At 37.4% G+C, this 17,831-nt stretch overlaps 2 protein-coding genes across 7 annotated transcripts in view; one reads left to right on the forward strand and one right to left on the reverse strand.

Moving 5' to 3' along the window:
* The window catches only part of naa35 (N-alpha-acetyltransferase 35, NatC auxiliary subunit), a 287,987-nt gene that overhangs the window by 16,011 nt on the left and 254,145 nt on the right, over positions 1 to 17,831 (reverse strand). The window contains exon 1 of one of the 2 annotated variants that reach the window (XM_077223793.1): positions 524 to 614. The exons of the other annotated variant lie outside the window; for it this stretch is intronic. The gene's annotated coding sequence lies outside the window, so the exon portion shown is untranslated. Of the gene's footprint in view, positions 1 to 523; positions 615 to 17,831 lie in introns of those variants that run through there. 2 annotated transcript variants of the gene reach the window in all.
* Positions 253 to 17,831, forward strand: part of agtpbp1 (ATP/GTP binding carboxypeptidase 1) — a 47,036-nt gene continuing 29,457 nt past the window's right edge. Inside the window, exons 1-8 of one of the 5 annotated variants that reach the window (XM_077223757.1) lie at positions 253 to 272; positions 2,690 to 2,754; positions 3,007 to 3,128; positions 12,751 to 12,818; positions 12,922 to 12,985; positions 16,254 to 16,400; positions 16,611 to 16,742; positions 16,877 to 16,970. In XM_077223757.1, coding sequence (XP_077079872.1) covers positions 2,723 to 2,754; positions 3,007 to 3,128; positions 12,751 to 12,818; positions 12,922 to 12,985; positions 16,254 to 16,400; positions 16,611 to 16,742; positions 16,877 to 16,970 — 659 coding nt within the window. In that variant the 5' untranslated portion in view covers positions 253 to 272; positions 2,690 to 2,722. Of the gene's footprint in view, positions 273 to 1,408; positions 1,664 to 2,686; positions 2,755 to 3,006; positions 3,129 to 5,668; positions 5,961 to 12,750; positions 12,819 to 12,921; positions 12,986 to 16,253; positions 16,401 to 16,610; positions 16,743 to 16,876; positions 16,971 to 17,831 lie in introns of those variants that run through there. The other 4 variants (XM_077223756.1, XM_077223758.1, XM_077223755.1 and 1 more) reach the window with 4 other exon arrangements.

A 17,831-nucleotide genomic window follows, 5' to 3' on the forward strand; every position in this document is an offset into this window, starting at 1 on the left:
ATATGAAGCACCACATGATGTGGTCTCGGTAGGCACTAGGCAGTTCACTAGCTTTAGAGCACAACTAAATATGTCCAAATTGGGTATTTCGTCCAGCTACAATCAGGCATGACAGACCATAGGCACAGACACTCAAACAAACTCCAGTATTTTGCAAGGTTAAATATACTGTACTCATGAGGACACTTGTGGAGAAGAACTCATGGTAACTGTAACGTTACTGAACCTCCCTTTGTTGTTACTGGTCGACGACGAATCGTTTTTGAATTCAGGTGAGTTTTAATGAATATAATAGGATTTTAATTACACGTGTGATTTGGTAAAATTATTTAAATACAGAACCAGCATCGATGTGTCAAACTGCACATAAACAAATAGCAGATGACATTAGCGAAGAGCGATAAATGCTAAGCTCACTAACCCCTAACATATATCATTACTGCTAAATAACTTCTATACTTTACAAAATTTGAAGTACATATTCAATTACAAAAGACATTCAAAGGGTAAATAAATACAATACCTTTAAAAAGGCAGTCTTTCTGTGCTGTTGCAAATATACAGCGCTGCTCCAGCGGGCGCCTGTGAATGACATCATTTTGTGATTTGCATTCTGGGACATGTAGTTCTGAGATTTGAAGCTGTAAATAAAATAATGTAAGATGTTTGTGACAACGTGTTATTTTTTCTGGATAAAAAATATTATTACTTTATCAAAAAAAAATAATCTATAAATATAGAATAAATAATATATACTTAATAATCATTATAATATTTAATGAGTTAAATTCCGTTAAATTCCTGTCAGAATGAGAAATTTAAAAATGCACTGAAGTTGCTTGGTTAGTTCATAAAATATAATCTTGTGTAGAGGTATGGTATGGGAGACCCATTTTCTTGCACTTTTTTTTATTTATTTTTATACTTCAGACAGAACTGCAAAACTCGAAAACATATATTATACAAATATTTCACATTAGTAAAGTAATAGATTGCATATATAAAGTAAAATAAATAAACGTATGACAAAAACAAAAAGTTGCGGAATATAAAAACAATAAACAATAACAAAATCACAAAATTAAAAACAATTTAATAAAATAATGTATCAAGATGTTTTTAAAACGTGTGAAATTGTGATATGATTATAAATGTATATATTATTATATTTATATAAATTATACATATATGTATGTATGTATGTATGTAAGTATAATACATTTAATAATATATAAATATATCATAAATTATAATAATATAAACATCTAGAAATTATATATATATAAACAAACAACGACATATATTAACAACGTTTTATGTTAGATGCGATTAATCGATTTGAACGCACTAATATGTATATGTATTATATAAATGACTAATGTTTTTTTTACTCACGTCTACCGACGTTACGTTAGTCACGCTAAAAGCGCTGAATGGACGCTGATCTGTAGTCCATCTGTGCGTCAGACTCTGATGTGACACATGAGGTGCAGATCGTGAATTATGCGCCAGCTCTGTTACTGGACGCGCCCTCACTTCCGAGTGTGTGTTGGGGGTTAGAGTCAATAATAATAACACCATCAGGGGGCTTGTGTTGTGTCTGTGCTGCCAAGAGATCGCGCTGTGAGTAGTTCAGATGGCGCAGCTCTCGCATGCTTTAAAGGTTGGTGCTCGCATGTATTTTTATTTCTATGCCTGTGACAGAGATCAGCTGTCCTGTTAGCGTATCTGTGCTAACAGTGGAGCTTTCTCTGTAGGACAGGTGGATCTGACATGATCATGAGTGGATTTCAATTATACAGGAGGGGTTTTTATCAACTTAATAATTAATAATGACGTTGAATTAATTATTCATTAGCTGGTCTGAATCTGTCTGTAATATATGGCCAACTTCCTCTGACAGACTCATTTAAATAGGAGTGGACTGTACTTGCACAATTACTGGCCTTGGCTCAAAACCTAATGTGCTCCCTACATGGACAGCTTTTTTGGGAGCCCAGCCTATTATGCCCTAAAATGGCTGTCCAGATTGAAAGCACAGTTGGTTTTCATGTCCTACAAATGCTGTCTGTGTGGGCAGGTAGGCTATGAGACACAAACAAATATGGTTTATGTTGGCAGCTTTCTAGAGTTTGATGCCTAAAAATGTGGACAGCAAGGGCCAAAAAGCTCAGTAGATTTTAATGCCCAAAACTGCTCTGAAATAGGCTTTGACACCCAAAATGCTGTGTATATTGGAAGCTCTATAGGGGTTTAATGCCTAAAAATGAAGTCTGTATAGGCAGAAATACTGTAATGCTGTCTAGGTAGGAAGCTCAGTAGGTCTTAATGCCCAACAATGTTGTATATGTGGACTGATAGACTATGATGCCCAACAATGTTGCCTAGTTTGGCAGCTCAGTCAGTAGGCACTGATGCACAAGAGTGTTTTCATCTAGGTAGCTGTATAGGTAGTTTGCTCACTAGGTTTTGAGACACAGCCGTTGATCTTGATTAAGATTCTTGCTGCTGTTTTTGTTTTTTCCTCCCTTGAATAAGCAAAATGCTTATGATTTAAGACTGTATAAAGTGGCCTATGTTGCTGTATAAACTCGGACCGATTTTAAAGCAGTAGTGTGACTTTATTCTCTTTATAAATTAAATTTGATATTCTGTATAAATGCATTTCTACATTTTCCCCCCTCAGCAGTCAGTTTGACGTTTTACTTGAATGTGAGAAGAAATGAATAAACCCAAAATGGCAACAGAAAAAAGGTTTGTTTTTGTTTCCAACACGCACACAGACACACACACACACACACACACACACACACACACACACACACACACACACACACACACACACACACACACGCACGCACAGACACACACACACACACACACACACACTGGCAGCTCTATGACAATGACGATATGCAGTTTACAGTTTTTCGACTGCCTGAAACATCTTTACTAAGCTTCGCCAGTGTTTACTTGGCCTATTGTGATGGTTTCCTGTATTCCCAGTGCGTCCCGGGTGCTGGTGTTGCTGAGTCAGCTGGAAAGACTGAACGAGGTGTCCAAAGTCTCTGATAAGGATGCCATCCGACAAATCACTGGAAAAGTCCTTCACCTCATCCAGACCCAAGGTGACCTGACACACGTATACACAAAACCAGTGCATTAACACAATGAGTGGGATCAGCAGCTTCAAACATGCACAATAATTCCTGGTCTTTGTAGAAAATTCAGCAAGTTAAAATGTTATGCTGTTTCAGATATTACCTTTCATTCCGTGTGTTATATAGATGTTTGTGAATGTAAAAGGTCTGCAAAGTTTTAAAGATAATACTATTAGTAAATATTAATGTTAACCTAAAGCCAAATAGCTATTCAGACATTGTTTTTAAACAGTAGATTTGAATAGATTTTTCAGGGTTGTCTTGAGTGTCCCGTTTTCCTCAAAAGTTGATAGTTAGAGAGTAATAGGAAACACTCACTTTTTGCAAAGAGTATAGAAGAACAAGAGGCGAAACTCAATAGAACGTTCCATTGCAACACCAGCGCCCAGCAGCAGCGCTACGCTTCCGCCATTTTGGGGTGAAAGCGCCTCGGCAGTCCACTAGTGTTGATGTGTCATTCGGGAACGAGCCGCTCTAAAAGCCGATTCATTGAAAAGAGCCGGACTTCCCATCACTATCCGTATTAAAGTAGCCTACATTAAAGATCAAATCCAAACTGAATGATGACAACACAGAATAACGTACAATCACTAGACTAGTGATCATCAAATCCCTTTTAACAGTTTATTTCACAGACTTAGACAAGTTTTCTATTTTTTTCCCACAAAACCTTTAGTATTAGCATTACAAACACTGAATTAATACCAACATATAAAGGTAATTAAAGGACATGCTGCTATATTAGATAATTGGGAATGTTGGAAAATATTTATATATAACAGCAATAGAATAGCTTTACAGTCAACTGTTTATTTGTGTGTTTTTTTTTTTCTTTTTCTTTTGCAGTAGCTCTACTATCTTATATTAATGACCGTTAAAGCAAGATTATGTAAACAAAAAAACACAGCCACTGTCCATCATGTTCTATAAGATCATCATGTTTGTAGCATGATCCAGGGGATTACCCATACAGAAATGTAATATATGTCAATATAAGTCAATTACATATATAGCCTAATGTCAGTGCACATGTATGTCTGCTGCCTATATGAGAATATATGCAAAATTCATATAAAACACATAGACATATATGAAACAATATAGCAAAAATGGCCGTTTTCATGTAAGTGCCATATATGTTACCGTATATGCACATAAATGTTAAATATATGTAGCCTAATACGCATATATGTACTTATTTCAATGCATCAGTATCACATGCATGTTTACATACATTTATTAAATATGCGGGAAACAATTATGTATGTCACATATTTATACTTAATGTTGTCCACATATGCGAGAAACCAATACTATACTGTAATATATGCAGATATATGGTATCATATATGGATGAACTCAAATATTTTCTTCACATGTTTGGACACATACATGTTCATATATGTTGCAGGCATAGGCGATATTGTGTTCTCAGATAAGTCAAATATATGTATAGATATATGTCATGCTATTTAAAATATATGTACATATATGGCCATATGTTACATGTTTGTAGGCCTATGGGTAAAACGTACAAAATATATTTCAGGGCTAGTGAAGTTGCTAACTAACAATAGTAATAAATGTGTAAAGTTGCATAAAATGGAAATACTCCATAAAGCAAGAAAAAAACACCTCAAATGTGTATATAATGACTGGATTAACTGTTAACTGTGCTGTTGTCCAGTAACTCCAGTTGGAATTTTCACCCCAAAATGGCGGCCGCACTACCGAAGCGCCACCTAGTGGCTGTTTCCATAAAAGCATCAGAGTTTCGCCTCTTGTTCTTCTATACTCTTTGCTTTTTGGTAGCATTTTATAGAACCAATGAGATTCATTCTCGTGTTACGCATCACGTTTGAGCTTCTGCAAGAACCAATGAGGTTCATTCTCGTGTTACGCATCACGTTTGAGCTTCTGCAAGAACCAATGAGGTTCATTCTCGTGTTACGCATTACGTTTGAGCTTCTGCAAGAACCAATGAGATTCATTCTCGTGTAACGCATCACGTTTGAGCTTCTGCAAGAACCAATGAGGTTTGTTCTCACGCGTCAAGCATGTATTGAGCTTCTGTTTATGTTCGCTGATCAATGTTTATATGTGAATAAAAGCCTAAATTGAATCTGTTCATCATATAAAGCGATCGTGCCTCTTCAGAAATTTTGGACTAAATCATATGGATTTGTTTTACGATCTCTTTTGGAAGCATCAAACAGCCTGAGCTTGCTGAGATTCTGAAGAGATCAGCTGTGAAATGTGACAGCTCTGGGATATCCAGCACTCGTTCGCTCTTCCCCCTGACCCCCGCTGACCGTAACCGTACACCGCAGATGCGTAATATCTCCTAACACACACACACACACACCTTGTCATCAGCAACTGAGAGAAAATATGGAAATGTTCCCACGTCTCCGAATGGTCGCCCCTTGTGCCCTCCCCCTGTCTGTCTCTCTCTCTCTCTCTCTCTCTCTCTCTCTCTCTCTCTCTCTCTCTCTCAGTTCCCCTTCACATTCTCGGCCATATCCTCACATGCTCGTGACCGTCATTGAGCTGTTGTGGGCTTTGGATGTGTGTGTGTTTTGATTGACAGCTCCTGGGCTGTGGGAGGGGTCTTTGTCTATGTGAAATATGATTACCCCGGTGTAGAATTTCCCCAGTATCTGTGTTATGGATGAAGCGCTGGAGTGTATTCAGGTTATGAGAAGAGGCATAAGTGTGATGTGTTAGGAATAAACATGGACTATAGAAGCCATGTCAGAAGGAAGACGAGAGATTTGTGTCGGCCCTCGCGCAGCCCTGGTAAGACCAGATCTTTTTACGGCTTCTAAACTTTCCAAATAATACTTATGATATGTGAAGATCAAGTTTCACACTTAAAAGGATAGTTCACCAAAAAATTTCAATTCTGTCATTATGTACTCACCCCAAACCTGTATGAGTTTCTTTCCTCTGTTGGACACAAAAGAAGATATTTCACCCAAAAATAAAAATTGTGTTATCAGAGTTGGCGTCATCTGAATTTCCTCTGTTGAACACAAAAGAAGATATTTTGAAGAATGTTGGTAATCAAACAGTTGATGGACCCCATTGACTTCCATAGTAGAAAAAAAAATACTATGGAAGTCAATGGCTACCGTCAACTGTTTGATTACCAACATTCTTCAAAATATCTTCTTTTGTGTTCAACAGAGGAAATTCAGATGACGCCAACTCTGATAACACAATTTTTATTTTTGGGTGAACTATCCCTTTAAGTATTATAGTGTAGCAGCCTCTATAATAAATTCATTCATTTTAATACTATATAGCAAATCTCAAGTGCTCTAATCTGCTAAATGTGGACAGTTAGACATTAAGGGTATTATAAAGATTAATGATGTGTATTGTGAAAAGCGCAATACAAATATAATGCGCTTGACTTTTATGAATTTTATAGTAAAGGTTATTCATTTTAAATTCAGTTTTAGTACTTTATTCACAATTTTTCAGTTAAGTTATTAAAACTTAATATTAACACATTTGAACACTATATTGATAATTATTAATTTTGTATTAATAAAACAGTATAACATCAAAACTTTCACTCAACTAAACATATCTATATATATCTATAATGCATGTATTTGAACTATCATTTACTACATAATTAAAATGTATAAATAATAGAAATATTGAACTGAATTTCAAAGTAATGATTATAGTTGTATTTTTGTATTCATCTTGATCTTAATGATGAATTATCAATTTACTAAGGCAGATTAACTGCAAACAAATTGTGTTCTACTAAACAAGATATAAGCCTTAAAATAAATGAAATTATTGAATACATTGTCTTATTGAATGTCATCGTAAAAGTTGTTTATTATTATTATTTATTATTAGTATTATTTTAGTAGTAGTTAATGTTTCCAAAGCAGAAGTGTATAGGTTGAATAAATGTCAAAAAATGTAATTAATTTATGAAATTGTGTCAGCTATATGAATTAAAGTTCAAAAAAGCATTTTTCAGTTTGGAATTTCTTAGCATGTTCTTACCGCTTCTTAAATTGGGTGGGGGAGTGATCTTGTTACTCTGCCGCACTTGGGTCCGTGCATTGAAATGCATTGATGTGTCGGTGTGATCTTCGCTCGTGTCTCTTCGGTTACTCTGTGTCGATTGGAGAGTTCAGAGTGATTGAAAGCATGCGCTGCCTCAGCCTGACATGTGTACTCTCAGCCGTCTGCCATGTCATCAGTTTCTGATTTGCGCAGCACTTTTTATTTATGTGTGTGTACATCTAGGCTGGGATATGTAACAAGTTAATTTGCCGTTAATAGTAGATGGAGCGGCTTTGTCTCGTGCGTGTGTCATTTAAGAGGGATCTTGGCATGCATAAACTGCACGCTGATATATTTAACGCTGGCCAAACTTCTTGTTCTTTCCGAGGTGTTGAATTTAGAAGTTCACTGCCTGCTTGACTCGCTTTTTCATTTCTCGAGTTGTTTTTACCGTTACTCTGCAGTTTTTAGACTGTGTTGAGTTGATAGATACTTCTTTTTTACTTTGTGCTCTAATAATAGAACCGGTCAACAAGTGTCATAATTTTGCCAAAGGTTTAGTGCCATTTTAAGGTCATAAATAAAAGATGACAATTGTGGGGAGGGAGGGGAAATTATTTTTAAATACTTTTGTGTTCTTTTCCCCCCCCCAATTAAGCCAATATTCAATATCTATGGAAGCTTATTTCCGCCACTAAATAAAAAATAAAAGGTAATTGCAACTTTTTGTCTCACAATTCTGAATTATTCTCGCAATTCTGAATTTTTTTCTTAGAATTGCATAATTTAAACTCGTAATTGCGAGTTATAGTTAGAATTGTGTGATATAAAGTTGCACTTGCAAGAAAAGAAGTCAGAATTGTGAGATATAAAGTCTGTTATCTTTTCAATTGTTTTATTCTGTTTAAGTTTCCATAAATATCAAATTTATGCACTACTGTTCAAAAGCTAAGACTGAAGATTGCAATTATTTGATACAAATTAGTAATATTGTGAAGTATTAAAATACTGATTTCTATTTAATATATTGCAAAATGTAATTTATTTAAAGCTGTATTTTCAGCATCATTGCCAGACTCCAGTCTTCAGTGTCACATGATCCTTCAGAAATCATTCTAATATTTTGATTTGCTGCTCAAGATGCATTTTAATATTAATATAAATGTTGAAAACAGTTGTGCTGCTTAATTTTTTTTTGCAGGATAATTTAATGACCAAAAGATAAATGTCTGTACTGTCACTTAGTTAGATTAATTTATTTAAAGTCATACTGACCCCAAACCTTTGAATGGCAGTGTATAATAAATAAGTAAATACATGCATGCATACAAAAATGCCACATTAATTCCATGACTAGCATAGATTAAGGACAACTATAAGCATAAAATCAAATTTAGTGTGTCGAAACTCCAAATAATCTGAATTAGGGTACTATTTAAAGGAAAATAATGCAAAACTATGATTCAGCTGTTACTGAGGCAGATCCGTCACTCTTTTGACCGAATGCCATACCAAAAACATCTCAGCTATTCAAGGCCTGTGTCGTAATAGGCCCTTTTAGCTTAAGGTCCCAGGTCTCTGCCAAGAAGACATTTCTTCAGAGATGCTACTGGATTTTAAATGTGTAAAATATGATGAATGTTACGATAAATAATATTATTAATAATATTTCAGGGGAAAAAACAGGGCTTCGATTAAGCCAGGATTAGGCATTGCTGGTTATTAAATTATTTCTGGTTTGCATCTTGAGACAAAACAATGGCACTGACATTTTTTAAGATATTTCAGTGCAAGTTGCTATAAAATAGCTCACACATGCATTTAGTCTGGGACTAGGTTTTAACTCTTGTCTGTGAAACCGGGGGTTTATGCTAAACTTCTCATTGGACACTCAAGTCTAAACTGAGAACTGGAAATCATACAAGTCTTAGGGCCCTATCATACGTCCGGCACAATACGTGGCACCAGGCGCGATGCAATTGTGTTTTGCTAGTTTCAGCCCGACGCAGTTATCATTTTTACGTCCTGCGCCATGTTTTTTAAATCGCAAATGCATTTGCGCCCATCTGTGCGCCCATGGGCTGCTAGGTCTGACTCCGAAATTGCCCCGTGTACCCTCAAATAGGGTATTATTTGAGGGCAGAGCTATTTGTAGTGGTGTCCGAAACCATAGTGGATGTTATTGAGTGCACTTCAATCCCACCGCAATAACGATGTACGCACAACAGCTGTCCGAATTCACCTGCTATTTTTTTCATTCACTTTTTTAAGTGAACAGTATTAGTGGACTAACCTAGTGAATAGTGATTGAGTGTTTAGGAGGCGATATATAAATAGTATAAATCGGTATAAATAGCGAATCCGTCATGGCGCGAGCGCACCTGGCTTTTAAAGGGAATGGGAGATGATACTCTGATGAGAACTGATTTCACGTTACGCCCAAAACACACCCATTACTCATTAAGTGAATAGGGACAACACTTTTAGACCATGCGCCGGGTGCACCGACCATTTTTCCCGTCGTTCAACTAGCAAAAGTGGATTCAGACACGCGCTAAGTGCACTTGTGCCCTGCACTTTAGACCATGGGTGCTTCTCATTTCTTATTTGTGCATCCTCGTTTCCTTTCCTCGCTTCCTTTCCTAGCGCCTCAGCTCCTCCCCCTGTAGGTTGTGAGGGAAGGCTGCAAGGAAAGAAAATGAGGACGGAGAAATCGAATGAAAGCTTTTTTTATACATTGGAATACTTGATCACTCGAGCGTCACTTCACTGCGTCATCAGCAGCGCTCAAAGGATCTGCCCTTATGTTGTTGAAGTTTGTTTATTTAAGAAATTCATAATGAATAATAATAAAGCAAGATACCCTGTTGAAATATTCGGATGTGTGGTTTATTTAAACTGCAAAGGTAAAGTATAAATTCAAATTATTGTGACCGATGTGAAGGGGGAGGAGAATGTATACGTGCGTTACGTTTAGTCAATAAAACACTTCCGCATAGGATACACCTGTGTATCCTCGCTCATGACTCCTCTGAAAGCCTCCTCACTCCTCGATCCTCGACTCCTCGCGGTGCAATTAGAGAATTGAGATGTCCTTCAAGATGGCTGTGCTTGATTGGTTTCTGGGTCATAGGATGGAGGACAGAGGAGCGAAGAGACGAGGAGGGATATTGAGAAGCACCCCATGTGCTTAGATCGTTAAAATAGGGTCCTTAATCTTAAAATCGTAAAATGCAACTCCTAGTGGATGGTAAAAGATTAGTTATCTAGTATACCAGGGTCCGGTTGCATAAACGACTAGTCTTACAAGTTCTTAAAAACCGTTCATAACTGTTTTAAGTTAGTTACATAAAAACGTAGATTGGTCTAATGTGATACTCAAAAGTAAGACTACCCCTTGACTAACCGCTAGTTGGTCGTACTCTTACTTAAGACACAGGCTTAACATAATAGCTCTGTTTATGCAACTGGTTCAAACCAATATACTAGTCTGTCTTTGAGCAGGGAACTTGTTAAGTTAATAATTAAGGTTAAAAACTCAGACATGATGTGACCGCCCTACATCAAGTATTTTTTTAAAATTACTTATAACAAAGACTATCATGATTCGAGCGTGTAGAAACTAAATTTATTTGACAGTTGTTGTCAGATTTCATTGGTAATTTCAAATATGAAGTTTAATCGTAACCATGGCGAACAGTTTTGGAGAATTTGATATTTCCCCATTCAAAGAGATTGGAGTTGCACTTGAATGCCCGAGAGGCGTTTCAAAGATGGCCGCCGAGTGAAATGGGACTTTACTTAGGAGTTTACATTGAGTAAAATGTAAAAGTATTGAATAGTTAAGCTGCATTTTCTAAATTCTGGGTGGCAGTTGATAGAGAGTAGAGTTACCATGACAACTGCAGCACATCCTCAAACAACACGGAGGACCGCTTGAGTAACTCTCGTCTCTTTCGCTCTCATTTACTGTTAAGGTTAGTTAAATTCACTAAATTTATATCAAATTGTTATTTGCATGCTTTAATGTCCAACCAATTTGTTTTAATTTTTGATTCATAATTTTAAAGGGATAGTTCACCCAAAAATTCTGTCATTAATTACTTGCACTCATGTCGTTCCAATCCCGCAAGACTTTCGTTCATCTGTGGAACACAAATAAAGATATTTTTGATGAAATCTGAGAGATTTCTGTCCCTCCATTGACAGGCTATGCAACTACCACTTTCAAGCCCCAGAAAGGGAGTAAAGACATCATTAGAGTAATCACTTCACTTCTTAAAATTGAGGTTAAACCACTGGAGTCACATGGACTACTTTAATGATGTCTTTCAGGGCTCCAGCACCTGATTTGGTAGTGCTGGGGGAAAATGTATCATAAAGTTCATTTAATCATAAAATTACTATTGGTTTGCATTAATAAGCACAGTTACTAATAATATTACATGTTTGTCTATTGGAGTTTTAAAAGTAGAGCACTGAGCTTGTATTGATATGGAGATAAAATGTCCTTTTATTATCAACAGTAATGTGCAAAAATCAAATTTTTACAGGGAAAAGTTAAATATTCTACTCTTATTAAATGTGCCATTGCTCTTCTATAGGATCATACTGAACTGACCAAAAGCATCAGTGATTATAAAATGAGCTGTGTAATCTTGAATTCAGTCACAATTTGAAGAAAAGTTTTAGTTTTTCATAACGTTCACATTTACATGTATCCAAAGCGACTTACAAATGAGGAAAAAAGCAAGCAATTCACCGTGAAAAGGCAAATAAACACAGAAACTGCTCAAAATGCAAAGTTTCAGACATTGCTTAGAGTAGCATCAGCTAGGATATAAGGGATTAAGGGAAAATGAAAGTATAGTCTTGACACTTTGTGACTTCCTACTTTTTCCCATATATTCAAGTGGTGCTCACTGCAGAGTCAAATGACGTCCAGCTCCACCTCTCTGGATGTCTAATGGGGTGGAGGGATAGAGTTGTGGGTAGGATATTCTAGCTTCACCTATCAGTCCCAAATTGCATTCGCTCCTCCTCGATGAACGTCTAGCAAGGGTGAGCTGAGACGTAAGCTCCACCCATTTGCTCTGCAGTGAGCTTACATATATTAGGGAGTAGAAATGGCTATGTAATGTATAGGAAGGTTAATGTATAGGAGCCCAATTGTGTGATAATATGAGAAATCAAACACATCACTTAAATAGTCAGTTATAAGCAAAAAATGGATAAAAGGATCTAATAATCACTAACGATTATCCCCATAGAATTGGATTTTATTTTTTTATTTTATTTTGAAGCTTGTTTCCGCCACGGAATAAAAAAAAAAAATAAAAAATAAATATATATATATATATATATATATATAGTATATATACTGTATATAGTTGCGATTTTTATCACAAGTTTGACTTTTTTTTCTCAGAATTGCGAGATATAAACGTGCAATTCTCAAAATTCTAACTTTATAACTCGCAATTAAGAGAAAAAGTCAAAATTGCTAGATGTAAATTACCTTTATTAACCGAATATTTTTGTGATGTTTTAGAGAAGACCCGTAAGGAGGTGGTGTCCAAAGGCTCTGGTGGGATGGAGGTCATTCTATCATCTCTCGAGGTACCATCACTCAGAACTGACAACTTTACGCTGCCATGAAATCTGTTTATCTTAGCTCAAGTTGGAATGCTTTTCAGCTGCTAATCTACTTGATTCTTTACAGAATACACGGGATTTGCAGACCAATCTGAACATCCTCGGTATTTTAAACGAACTGTTGACTGTGGGTGAGTTTCAGTGTTGTTATTGTTACCTAAAACTATTCAAAAATGTAAAATAAAATATAATGTAAATCTTAAAACTTAAAAAAGTGAAAATTACTACCTAGGCAACTAACTGAAATTAAATAAGTTAAAGTACTTAAATTATTTAAACTAAGTGTTGTGTTGTGACCCACCAAGCTGTCGGGCGAGTGTTCCAGCATCAGGCTGTGGGTGAGAGCGATCGCTTTGATTGGTTGTTCAGTTTAGCTAGCGAGTCAGTGCACGTGAATTAAGGCGAAAGTGATGAAAGTGAATGGAATGAAGAAAGTGATCAGCATGATTGATATTCAAAATAAAAGCAAGCGCTGCTTTGTTTACGGTTTGTATATCTGCAGTCCTAGTTTCGGTTTCTCTTTTTGAATGATGAATATAGACTATTGATACCTGCTGATTTAGACAGTTATTTGTAGGATTACAATTTTTCTTTTTTCAATTTGCATAAAGCCAGCCAATGGTCTTCATTGGCTGCTCACAAACAACGTCTAATTTGACCCAAAATCAAACACTGAGGGCTTTTCACTCTTGAAATGGTTAACCCTGGGTCATTCTAAACCCTGGGTAAACAGAATCCTGGGTTGCCTTGCTTCACGATTCACGCTGCTCCTACTTGTGTTGTCAGTGTCATTGATTGGTCGAATGCAGCACATGGCCCATTTACATAAAAGCTCTAGATTTGCGCATCCTTATATTGGCGACTGTATTATCAAGTTTACATTGCATGGACATTTCGGACTATACAGGTAAGAATGAAACGGTCTCTTCTTCACTCAAATTGTTCCTGTTTCTGCAACAATATACACTGCACAATATACACAATATACAACCCGAGCCTGGCTCCGCCCTCCTACGTACTTCCGCTCAATTTTCATTTTCCTTCAGTAATAGGTTTGGGATTGTGCTCTCGTCTTTGGTTTTCTCCGATCAATTTTTTACCGGGCCAATCAGCGAACAGAGGGAGAGGCTGAGAACGATGACGTTGATGTCGTGCGTTATTTTGAGTTGTACTTCAGTAATGGGAGCGGAGAAAGATGCTAGCGAAGCCATTCGGTCCGTTGTGGCAACACTGCCGAGTATCAAGAATTTAAAGCCGGAGCAAGAAAAATTTTTGCTTAGTTTTGTTGGTGGCCATGATGTTGTGGCCCTCCTCCCCACGGGGTTCGGGAAAAGTTTGATTTTCCAGCTCGCTCCGTTAGTGGTGAATGAGTTGGACAAGGCGAACGCTAGGCATACGTCACGACCAAACGTTAGCGATTGGTTATTGCAGAGGGACTCTGGGCAGATCCAATAGTTTTAGACTTCAATAGAGTACCCGCCTACAAGGAAGTTAACGCTCGTCAATGGAGCGGTGCCAGACTCTATGTACAAATGAAATGTACGAGAGTCTGGTGGGACCAGGCTAGTGAAACCCTGCTCCGGAGCAAAAAAAGCAGTTCTAACCCCTCTTCTAGATTGAAGTTCTAAATTCTAAATAAAGTGTAAACATTCCTTTACATGGGGTTAAAAGCGTTGTTTAGAAGGATGAACCCAGAGTTAAGCGTAGTGTGAAAAGCCATAAGTTGTAGCGAAGACGGAAGAGCAAATCCACTTTGATGCACTTCCAAAGGATGAAGACTCAGGACCAGATTGATACAGTAAAACTGACTCCATCGTTACTGTACAAGTGCTGAGGAAGCCGGAGCTGAAATTCAGATATGGTAATGGGTGGTAGACCAATCATAACAGAGTGGCTCATCTGACCAATTAGAGAAGAGTTGGCTCTCTAAAAGGAAAGGGTGAGACAGAATCCTCTATCGAGCCATTTCAGACACTGAGAAAAGAGGTGATGCTTCAATGTATATTATGATAAAATTAAAGTGTGTTTTTTTTCACTTTGAATGAATGTAAGCCTATTGTAGAAGACCTCCAAAATAATATTAGGAACCTTTACAGTTTTTCTCAGTCGCTTTGGTGCATTTGCAGATCACAGCTGAAATTCTCAAAACTACTTGTTCAACCTCCACATCATCTGGTCACTTCTATTGCACATCATAAAAATGAACAAATTGCAAATGCTTTGATACATTCATGCAATTGATTATATACAATTGTCTGCCGTTTACTACATTATCAATTGCTTATGTCATGTTGATCAAAATATATTATATGGTTCCCGGTTGAATAGTCTTACCAATAGTCAAAACATCTAGGCATTAGTTCTAGCATAAGTCATTAAATGCAAAATGATTGAAATAGTTGTTATAAACTGTCAAGCATATTTTCTATACATTTCTGTTAGACTTTTTTGTAAATGTTTGTTTTTTGTAAATGTGTCAATTTACAAAATGAATTGCAGAGGTGAATTTTGAATTTTGATTGTCCTCAATCATTCAAACGTTTGTAGAAAGAACAGGTTCCGTATGTAATCAGACAGTGTTCACTATACATATACTGTAGACTTAATGTAATGCTATATTCGATACATTAGTCCTCTTGCATTTTACATTATATAGTAAATATACTCTATAGAGATAATGTAAAACACACAAATGTCATACAGATAAAGTGCAGTCTTTTGCATTTTAATTGTCATCAAAATCGTAGACATTTTACATCTGAAAATACAGACAAAATACACTGTTATATTGACAACATGACTACGCATTTTGACTATCTTGCTTGTGAACAATGACACAGACTTCTCATTTTGATGGCACTGATATGTTCACTGACAAATACTATTGGGAGATGAACCCAAGGAAAATGAATTTTTATACAGGTAATCCATTGTGTTGTGCTGTCTGTATGAATTGTTTTGAGAAAAAGCACTTACTGGTTTGCAAATTTTAAGAATGATTCAATAAATGTACCTATGCGACAGGAAAAACTGCAAAATAGCGTAATAGTGGCACTTTTAGTGGCACTCTAAAGGTGATGATTCATGGGGCAAGATTTTTGAGCGATGTTGCTTGCGCACTTTCCCATTGAGAATGTGCAACAAATTTCTATCTGGATACTTTAGATCGGTCGTGGGCCCTGTCTCATCTGGTTGCCCAGCAACATTGCTCAAAAAGTTGCCCTGTGTATCATCACCTTCAGACTTCTATAAAAGTCCCTTTGTACACTACACTAGATTCAGCTAAGAAAAGCTGTAATCAGGAGACTTCAGTCAAAACAGTGTTTCTGAAGGACAGAATGACTGTGTCAGGTCTAGCATAATGTTTGTTTCACACTAACTCTGCTGTACTTGTGGTAGGTGGAGGCCGTAGGACCGGGGTGTTTGTGTCTAAGGGAGGAACAGCCATTCTGCTGCAGTTGCTAGTGAGCTCCAGCAAAGACCCTCCGGCTAATGAGGAACTAATGATTCTCATTCATTCTCTACTGGTCAAAGTTGGCCCGAAAGGTACAAAAGACACAAAAATGTCACTTTGTTTTAGCTTTGCTAACCCTGTAACCTAAAATCAGAATACACAATATTTTGGTACAATCCAGACAACATCATATAAGTCTACAGTTATTATTTATCTATTTGAATCTGTTGAAGTTTGATTAAGATGTCAGAAATTGCAGTGGACAAATGAACAATTTCCAGTGACATCACTTCCTTATTCAGACAAGAAGTTTGGTGTTAAAGCGCGTCTGAACGGGGCTCTGAATGTGACTGTGAATCTAGTGAAACATAATCTGCACAACTACAAGCTGTTGTTGCCATGCCTGCAGGTGCTTCGGGTCTACTCAAGCAACTGTAAGTTCACTCGCATTACATTTGATGGTCTCTAGTAAATTTACAATAATAAATACCTTTACAATGTGCTGATATGATCAAATGAAAAACAGTAGGGCATTAGTGAACCTCAAGATTTTCTGTCTTTTTTGTAGTGGTAAATGCAGTGTCGCTGGGAAGGAGTGGTGCTTTGGAGATCATGTTCGATATTATTGGACCCTTTAGCAAAAAGAGCACCACTCTACTAAAGTATGTAGTGTGTGTTCCCGTTTACCAGATCTGAGAAAGATATAATGCACATTCCCTATATGTCAGTCTCATCGACGTTTTGTTGAAATACCGACTCTATGGGTCCCAAACACCTCTGATGTATTCAGAAATGGTCAATGGAATTGGCAAATGAAATTTGCATGTCCAGCCAACTCCCCTGGTATAAAAGAGGGGTCTGGCCTGCTTAATTCACTTAGCTTTGTTCTTCGGAGACAATCAGTGGTCTCTCTCTCTCTCTCTCTCTCTCTCTCTCCTCACACACCCAGATAAGTGCATAGAGTTCCCCTTGAGCGCATCATTCATGCATGCCTTTTTGTCCATGTCCTTCTGGGAGCAGTAGATTTACATCTCCCTCGGACGGCAATGATCACTCTCCTGAATGGTTCATGTCCTCACTGTGAGAACATGGCCATGGGCACGCTGCGCTTGCGGCTCTCGTTCTTTTTCGAGAGACCAAGAGTCACCTCAGATGTTTCCCATCTTGGTCCTTCTACCTCTGGGTACGAATCCTCTGCAATTCCCATAGGACTCCCATTCCTCTGCACTCTCGTGTTCTTCTGGATGAGTTTCTGGATGAGTTTGGACGCTCGCCCCTGGGTGATGTCAACACTCATGGTCCTGGAGTGGCACCTATGGCTTAACCTGATGGAGATGAGGGATGCAGAGAAAGCACTGCCCACTCGTCAACAGGCTACTAAGAGCCCTTCGGAAGGCTTCAAAGCGAACCTGAGATGGGCGACCCAGGAGAGGAGAGTTCTCACTCCCAATGGAGGGATGCAAGGAGAGCAATTATCTTTGGCCAGACAACACCAGGCTCCCACATGATCAGCAGAAGAGCAA

This window comes from Siphateles boraxobius, unplaced genomic scaffold (genome assembly GCF_051911475.1).
Source record: "Siphateles boraxobius isolate OS27281-9 unplaced genomic scaffold, OSU_SipBor_1 9, whole genome shotgun sequence".
Lineage (NCBI taxonomy): Eukaryota > Metazoa > Chordata > Actinopteri > Cypriniformes > Leuciscidae > Siphateles > Siphateles boraxobius.